Source organism: Elephantulus edwardii, unplaced genomic scaffold, assembly GCF_000299155.1.
Source record: "Elephantulus edwardii isolate Elephantulus edwardi_28Jun2011 unplaced genomic scaffold, EleEdw1.0 scaffold00010, whole genome shotgun sequence".
In the NCBI taxonomy this organism is placed as follows: Eukaryota; Metazoa; Chordata; class Mammalia; order Macroscelidea; family Macroscelididae; genus Elephantulus; species Elephantulus edwardii.
Genome location: NW_006399760.1, coordinates 25138521 through 25149287, shown reverse-complemented (window position 1 = coordinate 25149287; position 10767 = coordinate 25138521). Strand labels below are relative to the sequence as shown.

Here is a 10767-nt window from a genome sequence, read left to right as displayed (position 1 = left end):
TATTTTTGTTGCTGATGTTTGAGCCATATATAAATCTAATTAGGAGGTTACTATGAACATATGGTTTTCTGGATTTATTAGCACTATATCATAAATATATATGAAGTAGATAAAAAGATACTTCAAGGGTCAGTTCACGGTCACGTGCCGGGCACGCGGGGGTGGGGGGGTGCGTGGGTTCATTCCTACAATGCCATCAACTCCTACAATGCCATCAACTCCTACCCTCCAGCAAGTTTTTGTGAAGCTTGATATTACCCAGGTGGTAATGATTTCTCTTTCTCCCTGGGAGACTGTGGTGGATTCCAAGCACCTGGGAGACGCCACCTTTGGATTAGGAGCCCAGTCTTCTGAAGACTACCAACAGACTCCCAAAATATCATTATACATATCTTACTAGAATTTGTGAATTATGTCTCATAAATTACAACATACTCATAAACCTTGAATATTTTGCAGAGAGAGTCTGTCTCACTCATTTTGTAAAGTCCTATGCTGAGCACCATAAGTCTGGTATGGGAGGTAATCGTGATTGACAAAGTGGCAACAGTGAGGGCATAATAGCCCCTCACTGCACGTTATCCACATGTCTGGGCCTAATCACAGAGAGCTTTGTGTTGTTGTTTTTTGTTTTGTTTTGTTTGTTTTTTTTTGGTGTTGCTGATGTTTGATCCATATATAAATATAAATAAATTAGGAGCATACTATGAACATATGATTTTCTGTATTAATTAGCACTATATCGTGGTTATATATGACGTAGATAAGAAGACATTTCAAGGGTCAGTTAGCGGTCACGTGCGGGGCATGTGCGGGTCATGCGCCAGGCATGCAGGGGTGCATACGCGCCGGGCAAGCAGTGGGCACTCATTCATACAATGCCATCAACTCCTACCCTCCAGCAAGTTTTTGTGAGGCTTGATATTACACAGGTGGTAATGATTTCTCTTTCTCCCTGGAGACTCTGGTGGATTCCAAACACCGCCATCTTTGGATTAGGAGCCCAACCTCCTGCAGACTACCAACAGACTCTCAAAATATCATTATACATATTTTACTAGACTTTGTGAATTATATCTCATAAATTACAGCTTATTCATAAACTTTGACTATTTTTTTTCTTTTTTTTAAACTTTGACTATTTTGCAGAGAAAGTCTGTCTTACTCATTTTGGTACTTACCCATAACTGATTCTCCACTGAGTTTTCAGGGGACGTTGTTCATCCTTCTCCCATGGCAGAACAATCGTATGCCTTTGGGGTTACAGCACAGCTTCTTGCCACTAGATCTCCGTGTGTGTGTGTGTGTGTGTGTGTGTGTGTGTGTGTAGATAGATTCTCTATAAGTTTAAGAATACAAGTCTTACTTGTATTTAAGGAATAACTAAAAAGGAGTGGTTAAGTATAGCCTGTGGTATGGAACCATTCAATCAATAATCATTTCTAGGAAATCCAAGCAGCTTGCTCTGAAAAATGTCAGATGATTGCCTCAGATAAATGGTCTATATTTACTTGCACTTTACAAAGCATTTGTCCAGAAGGTTAATAAATATGGACTAAAGAATAAGATCCCTTGGCATGATAGCAAACAGCTTGGCTAAGGCATGGAAGGTAAGGAAGCAGTTCAGCCTAGAGAAGGGTGACCAGTTTAAATGTCACAAGCCTCACTATTGGAACAAGTTTGCTTGTTTATTTGAAAGATTAAAGTCTTGAAGAAAAAAGGTGGGAGAGTGATGACTGATATAAAATGAGAAAGTTCTCAAGTTCAAGATCCCATTTACAGAGATTGAGATGAAGCATGAAAGCCATACTTTATAGTGTATGTACCACTCACAACTATAGACTAGCTCTGCTGAGGGAAGGGTGAGCAGGACCGGTGCTTTATGGAATGAACTTACTCAGAGACAGCTGTGAGTAGAATGAAAAAAACAAATATAGAAGTAGAATTATAGCACTAGCAAATGGATTTGTATTTTGTTTTCACAAAATGCTAGCATTTTTCCAAGAGTTTATCTAATATTTCTCCATAAATACAAAGAATTTAGGACGAAATAAGTATAAGTCTGGAGTGGATTTAGAAACTAATAAATATTACTGCAGCTGTAATCCTTGTTTACCCACATCTTGGTACTATCTCTTCATCTGAAAGCACTCACAAGAATGAAATGCAAGCATTTTAAATATGCCTTTGATAAAAGCATATTTTAAATTGATTTTTTAGAAAACACTAATAATGTTTTTGAGAGAGATGGCTAATGACAGTTTAGAGCCAGAAACTGTCTAAAATACCATTAAGTTCAAGCCTCCTATTTAATACGTCACAGAATTAATACCTCACAGTATCACTTACTTCGAATCTAGCAAAGCTTTAATAACTGGAACCCAGAATTCAGATTTCCTGACCTCCATCCTGGCCAAAACCCCAGACAACACATCTTTAATATATTTTATGTCCCTCAACAACTCCAGGTACTATATCTTAAAGGTCAGTGTTCCACATTATAATTCTGATTTTTTGAGACCATTATTAGTCATTATGCTGATCTATATCTAAATCCAATTTATTTATAAGGAATAAAATTTGAATTAATAATCTCTGCTCAAATTTTGTCATCCTTATAACCAGCCTCAGTTATGCTTGGGCTATATATAGAAATATTGAGTTTTAAAGTCTTCAGATTTTGGATTTATTCTACACGAGCTAAAAAAATGTGAACATTTATTTCAAGATTCACTAGTAATTTTGTCAAAGTAAAACATATAGGAAATACGATCACATAGTAATTTTTCATTGTGAATTTAACAAAAGTCTCTCAGAAGTCAAGACTATCTTTTATCATTGCCCTGATCCTACTGGATTCCTAGAAAAATTAAAATACAAGTACCTCTCTTACAGATGCAACAAAGCATATATTAAAGTGCAAGTGAATCAGAAGGCTTGGGAATACAGATTGAGCTATTATAAGAGGAGTCAGAGAAATCGGAACAAATTTTAATAAAACAGCTATAAAATTAAGCTATGCGTGTGCTCATTCACATTAACATGATCCTTTGCCAACTATCGGTCTCATTTGGGAGGTTTTTAAAAACATAGTTTCTTTTGCCTTTAATTTTACAGAGTCTACTCATTTCCAAAGTTATTTAAGTCAATAACTTTTCCCGGTTCCCTATAGTGAAGTTGTTTTATACATTTATAATACAGTTAGATTCTCTTGTCACAGTCTGCTTATTGTTCTGAGATTCTTCAGGGTGCTGGATTATTTTATCTAATTCGCATACAGTAAGCTTCATTTTTTGTGCCCTACAAGTCTGTGGGTTTTAATAAACACACAGTGATATATGTATTCACCATTGCACCATGTAAAAGAATTTGACCTCCCTAAAAACATCTCAGTTCATTTCTCTTCCACAAGCCCTGACAACCACAAATCTGTTTACTGTGTCTCTAGTTTTACCTTTAACAGAATGTCACATAAACAGAATTGTAAGTCGGTAACACTAATAAGTTAAAGATTACTTTCTTTTACTTAACAATGACCACAGGTGGGAGAAAGGTTATATATGAGAGTTCTCTCAACTTTCTACACAGATTTTTTCTGTAAATTGAAATGTTCTGTAGAAAAAGAAAGTCTCCTGAAAAAAAATTAAGAGTTTTAAAAAGAATAAGGGTTTTGTTTTAAAAAAATTATTAACATCTTTGTATAGCTGGATAGCTTAATACTTTTGATCGCCAAATAACATTCTATTGCATGGATGTACCACCATGTAGCCTTTCCTCCATGGCCGGTTTAAAGCACAGGAAGGGCTCTAAAGCCTCATGATCATGATCCGCATGAGTTCTCCTTTGCTAACTCATTGTCTTAATTATCTAATGCTGCTATAATAGAGATACCACAAGTGGATGGCTCAAACAGATAGAAATTTATTCTCTTAAGTTTTATTTAGGGGGCTACAAGCCTAAGTTTAGGATACAGTGCAAGGGGTTCTCTCTTACAGAGGAAAATTCTTGTTTCATTGGGCATCTGTAGGCCTGGTGGCATTCTAAAAATACATGTTCCATTCCTGGAAATTGTTTCTTGGTGGTACTGTGGCCCCCTCTTGACTGCTTTCCTCATATTTTAATTCTAGGGAGGTAAAACATAAAAGGGAACTCCCCTTAAATTCAATGCATGTTGTGATGACATTAAGAAATATTGCATTTCATCCTTAATATTTCTACAATTTATTTGGCTTAGCAGATCATGGCGCATCATTTCATAGCCTCTACACTAAATCATTGCATACATATGTTTTTAGGGTAACACAATCCAATCCATAACACAATAAAATATAAAAACACTCATTAAAATATATAAAAAAAGACTCAAGATATTATAAAAATCCTCATTAAAGTATAACTGAGAAATGATCTAAGATCTGAAGAACAAAATGACTTGTTCCAAATAGTTGGATTTAAAAAAAAGTCTTACTAGTAAGGGAGCTCCGGTGGCTCAGTCTGTAAGGTGTTTCTCTGATAACCCCAAAGTGCACCTATCTGATGGTTCAAAGCCACCAGGATCTCTGTGGCTGCAAGATGGGCAGTCTGCTCCAACACAATTTATAGTTTCTCAGAAACTTGCTAGAAAGTCAGCTATGATTTGATGGCAATGAACTTGAATTTTTTAAATTATCGAATAAACCTTCTTGTTGAAAGGTCCAAACCCAATGTGATTCCCAGAAGCAACACTAGCCAGGTGTATGGCAAATATGCTTTCTTTGAAATGTATGCCTTGGTGAAAGGATGCTGAAGTTTAAAGTAACATCATCCCCAAACAAAGAGAGGAGTGAGATATTTATCCATTCTTCATTGGTCGATTATGGTAGTCACAGAAATTTCCAGGGCCTTGAGTCATTTCCCATTTTTCCATCACACCTGATCTTAACTATTAACATTGTGGAGCATATCAGAAGCCATGTTTGAGGATAGTCAAATGTCATCTATACATTAACCAGGTGATTTACTATTTTTTGGCATAGACTTGCACAAAGTCATCTATTCGGAAAGGACCAGTAAGTCAGCAAGATGGAGTCACTTTGGTTTTACCTTTACATATATTAGCATCTTTGCATATACTAGCATCTAAAGTCAAATGCAATATTTATCATATAAGCTTTACTTGTTCTGTAAATTTCATTTCTTTCAATTGTTCACATTTATCTGCTATGATAAAAACAAATTTAAAACCACTGCCATCATCCATGGCATTAATGGTTAGTGCATTTGAATAATGTTGTATTAACATTACAATAGTCTCTTGCTGTTAGATGTAATATTTTGTGTCAATTAGATTAAGTTTATTGATTGTATAGTTCAAGTTATTTAGATTTTTTTTCTGCCTACTTGACCTATAAATTACTTCCAGGGTAATATTAAAGTACCCTCAATTATACCAGTGGATTTGTCTATTACCTTTTTGGTTCCATTAACTCATGTCTCAGTTATTTTTATGCCCTTTGGTAGATATACAAATGTTTAGGATTGTTATATTCTTGGAGAGCTATCCGATTTATCATTATGCTGTTTTTGTATACTATTGAGTTGGAACTGACCCATAGCTGATCCTCCAGTAGGTTTTCAGAGGCAGTTAATTACACTGAAGGAGATTGCCCGTCCTTCTCCCATGGAGCAACTGGTGAACTTGAACCACATGTCTTAGGGATTGCAGTGCAGTTTCTTGCCACTAGCCACAAGAGCTTCTTCTATCATTATGTGTTGTTGTGTACCATAGAGTCAGAACCCACCCATAAGCTGACCCTTCAGTGGGTTTTCAGAGTCAGTTAATCACTCCAGTGGAGATTGTCCATCCTTTTCCCACTTATCATTAGGTAATGACCCTTATATCACTGAGAAGCTTTCTTGTTCTGAAATTGGCTTTGTCTGAAATTAAGTTACTTCAACTTGGGCAAATCTGCTGTTTTAAAACTCCTTTAAAGATTACATTTCAAAGACTGAGGTATACATGAGCCAAGCAATGGTATTTTTCATAGGTTCATATAAGTGTGAAAGTTGTACAATATAAAAGAAGACATAAGAAGAACATAAATTTGAAGAAGGAAGGCATAATAAGAAGAATCTGCCTTTGAATTATGGTATTGACAAAGAATATCAAATATATCATGTAATGTCCATGGTATGTTCAAGACTCTTCTCCAGCACAATTCTTCTTCTGTCACTTTTAGTCATTGTCCAGCTCTCTGATGCATGGCAAGTAATTGTGAAGGCCATGGCCTGAATTAGGTACAACTTAGTCTCTAGACTGACATCATTGCTTTTCAGTACTCTGGAGAGGTCCTTGACAGCAGATTTTCCCAATGCAATTTGTCTTTTTATTTCCTGACTGCTGGTGCCAAGAGTGTTGATTGTGGAGCCAAGAAAGCTATAATTGTTAACAACCTCAATCCCTTCTCCATCTATCATGGTGCTGCCAGTTGGCCCAGTGGTAAGAATCTTTGTTTTCTTGTATTGAGCTTTAATCCATATTGTAGGATACAGCCTTTGTCTGCTGAGAAAACAAAAAGGTCTGTCTGGGAAAAGGTGAAACCAAGTTTCTCCTTGGAGGCTAGGATTTTGAAGCTCTGTCTCACATACTTTGGGTATGTGGCCAGGAGGGACCAGTCCGTGGAGAAGGAAATCATGCTCAGAAGGGTGGAAGGATAGTGCAGGTAAGGAAGCTCCAGATGAGATGGATTGGCACAGTAACTGGGAAATAAGAGTAGGTGTGTTGGAATCAGTGAGACTGGCTCAGAACAGGGCAGGCTTTAGAGCTATTATACACAGGGTCGCTATGACTCACAGGTGACTTAACAGCACATAACAACAAGAACAACAACATCATGTACTATCCAAAGAACAAACAAATCTATCTTAGACGAAGTGTAACCAGGGTGCTCCTTAGAAACAAGAAAGGTTAGACTTCATCTCACATACTTTGGTAATGCTAGCAAAAGAATCTACTTGGTAATGGTTATCATACTTGGTAAAGGAAAGGATCAGTGAAAAAGAGGAAGACTCTCAAAAGATGGGTTGACAGTGACAACAAAGGACTTCAGTACAGCATAGATTATGAGATGGGCACAGGAGAAGACAAGATTTCGTTCTTCTGCATGTAAGGTAACTCTCAGTCAGGGCCACCTCCAAAACACTTAACAACAAAATAATTTTGATGTTATTGTTATGTGCTGTCAAGTCAACTGTGACCCTGTTGCTGTTGTTGTTATGTGCCGTCGAGTCGTTTGCGACTCATAGTAACCCTATGTACAACAGCCCTAAACCCTGCTCTATCCTGTGCCAATCTCATTGCCTCCGACACACCCATTGCGATTACCCCAGTCACTGAATCAATCCACCTCATAGAGGGTCTTCCCCTCCTCCGCCATCCCTCCACTCCGCCCAGCATGATGTTCCTCTCCAAAGACCTGTCCCTCCTTACAACATGTCCAAAGTATGTCAGGCGAAGCCCCAGAATCCTTGCCTCCAAGGAGCAGCCTGGTTGAACCCTCTCTAGGATGAATCTATTTGTTTTCTTGGCAGTCCATGGTACATTCAGTACTCTTCTCCAGCACCACAGCTCAAAGGCGTCAATTCTCCTTCTATCCTCCCTAGTCATTGTCCAACTCTCTGATGCATAACAAGTGATTGCAAATACCATGGCCTGTATCAGGTGCACCTTAGTCTCCAGAGAGACACCGTTGCTCTTGACCTTAGTGACCTTATAAACAATGAACCTGAACATTGCCCTATCTTGTGCCATCTTCACCATCTTTAATATACTTGAACTTGTTGTAGTCAGCACTTTGTTAATCAACTTGTTGAGGCTCTTTCTACCCTACATCAACTTTCCCTTCTGAGCATGATGTCCTTCTCTAAGAAATGAATCACTTAACAGCATGTTCAAAGTATATGAGACAAAGCTTCACTTTTCTTGCTTCCAAGAAACAGCCTGCTTTTGCTTTATCTAAAACACAACTGTTTGACTTTCAGCCTCCCATGGAACATTCACAGAGCTCAATATCTCTTCTGTTATCCTGAGTCATTGACAAACTTTCAGATGCATAGCAAGCCATTTGGAAGACCATAGCTTGGATCTGATGCACCTTAGTTTTTAAACCAACCTCATTGTGCTGTAGTACTCTGGAAAAGTCCCTGACAACAGATTTTCCAAATGTGGCTCCTCTTTAGATTTCCTCAATACAGGTACTAATGGTATTGAGTGGATCCAAGAAAGGTGAAATTGTTGACAACTTCAATCTTTTAACGATGTTGCCTATTAGCCTGGTGATGAGGATTTTTGTTTCCTTGATACAGATATGCACTCTATATTGGAGATATATTGATCTTTTGTAGCAAGCACTTTAAATCCTTCTCACTTTCAGTGAGCAAGGTTGTGTCATCTGCATAACATAAGTTGTTAGCGAGTTTTCCACCAATCCTGATACCAAATTCTTCATCACAAAGTACAGCTTCTCAAATTATTTGTTTAGCATACAGACTGAAGAGATACAGAGAAAGGTTACAGTCCTAATGCACAACTTTATTTTAAACAATGCAGCATTCCTATGGTCTATTCAGATAAGAGCTTCTTGGTCTAGATACCATTTCACATATACACAATGAAGTGTTCTGGGGTCTCCATTCTTTCTCAGTATTAGCCATAATTTGTTGTGATTCACACAGCCAAAAGCCTTTGCACAGACAATTAAATAGATAGGTATCTTTCTGGTTTTCTCTGTTTTCTACCATCAGACAACAACAATTATGCCCTTGGTGCCATGGCCCCGTCAAAATGCAGATTGAGTTTCTGGCAGTTCTTTGTTGATTTTTAAATAATGTTCAGCAAGATATTGCTCGCAAGTGACAGTAGTGACATTGATAATTTCCACATTCCAATGGATCTTATATTTTGAGAATGGAGATAAATATGGATCTCTTCTAAATTATTTGGCATAAACTGGTGAGTACATCCAGGGCTATATATATTTGTAGGGATATATCAATTTATATTTCATCAATTATTGTGGCCTTATTTTTTACCAATGCCTTCAATAAAGCTTGAACTTCATCCTTTATTAGAATTGGTGCTTGGTCATATGCTACTTCCTGAAACGATTCTGTGTCAGTCAGTTCTTATTGGTACAGTGTGTATTACTCCCATTTTTTTTCTTTTTCTTTTTTTTTTTTTTTGTATTTCAAAACAAACTCTGGCCAATTTTATTGAAGAAAAATATTACATGATTTATTTTTCACCAGTCTGTTCTGGCATGCTTCTAATGATATCAGAATCACCTGGATCAATGATAGCCAGTGTGCATACTCTGTAGTATTTTCCGCATGCTGTGCCTAGTTCAATATTATTGCCACTGTAGTGATGGACACCAGTTTTGGCCAACAGCGCATAGTACTCTATTTCAGATTTCCTCAAGGCTGGGCAGTTGTTGGCGAGGATGACCAGCTTGGCTTTTCCTTGCCTGATCATCTTCAGAGTCTGCTTGTACCCCAGCACATATTTCCCGCTTTTCATAACAAGCTGGAGCCTCGAGTTGATCGACTCCAGGGACTTTTTCGTCTTTTTCGCAGCCACCATCTTTTCGCCTTGGGTGCCTGCCGGCCCTCCACCTAGCGCTGCCGACAAAATGGCCGGGGAGGAATAAAGGAAGCCCCATTTTCTTTTTTATGCTTCTTGGATTATTTAATAAGAATTTACTGAAAGCATCCTTCCTTCCATATTGTAACTCAAAACTTCAATTTGTTCTTCATTTTTCACAGTTTGACCATTTAATCTCCAGCCTCATTTTGATCAGATCTGTAATTTCCAACCACCAGACCTGCTTCCTTGTTTCCAACTTTTGCATCTATTCACCCATTATTATTAATGAATTTTGATTGTGTTTTCAAGCAGTTTCAGACTGCAAAAGTTGGTTGTTGTTATTATTGTTGTAATGTGCTATTGAGTTGACTAGGACTCAAAATAATCCTATAAACAATGGTTCTAAACCTTTCATTATCCTAAGCCAACCCCACCTTCTCAAACACATATGCTCCCATTGCCACAGTCACTGTGTCAATCATCTCATCCAGGATCTTCCTCTCTTGTAGTGACCCTCTTTTCTTTCAAGCATGATGTCCTTCTCCAAGGACTGGTCTTTTCTGGTCACGTGCCCAAAGTGTGGCATGTGGAACTCCAAAATCCTTGCTTTCAGAAACAACCTGGTTTCACCCTCTCCAGGACAACCTATTTGTTCTCTTGGCAGTTCAGTACTCTTCTCCAGAATGGCAACTCAAAGTTATTACTTCTTCTTCTGCCATTCTTAGTCATTGTCCAGCTCCCTGATACATAGGAAGCAACTAAAAAGATCATTGTCTAGATCAGACGCACCTTAGTTTCTAGATCTACATCATTGCTCTAGATTGACCTCAGCACTCTGGAGAGGTCCATAATAGCAGACTTTCCAAAAGCAATTTGTCTTTTGATTTCCTTACTGCTGGTTCCAAGAATGTTGATTTTGTAGTTGAACAAGATTAAATTGTTAACAACCTCAAACTTTTCTCCATCTATCATGATACTGCCAATTGGCCCAGTGGTGAGGATCTTGGCTTTAGTTGTCATCACGGCCTTTTGAACTACACCATTTCACAAAAGGAGCCCTGAAAGCCAGCCTGCCTCTGGGCCTTTTGGTCCTATGCTGTTACACCAGGGATCCCCTACTGCCTGTGCCATGGTATCTGTACCTT

General features: G+C 38.0%; 1 protein-coding gene across 1 annotated transcript; it reads right to left on the bottom strand.

Annotated features, from left to right (window-relative positions):
- Positions 1–9270: 9270 nt before the first annotated feature.
- On the bottom strand, positions 9271–9635 carry LOC102855138 (60S ribosomal protein L30-like). Its single transcript, XM_006880778.1, has one exon. It carries the CDS (start codon positions 9617–9619, stop codon positions 9272–9274), a length of 348 nt encoding a protein of 115 aa, XP_006880840.1. The 5' UTR covers positions 9620–9635; the 3' UTR covers position 9271.
- Between the last annotated feature and the right edge of the window lie 1132 nt (positions 9636–10767).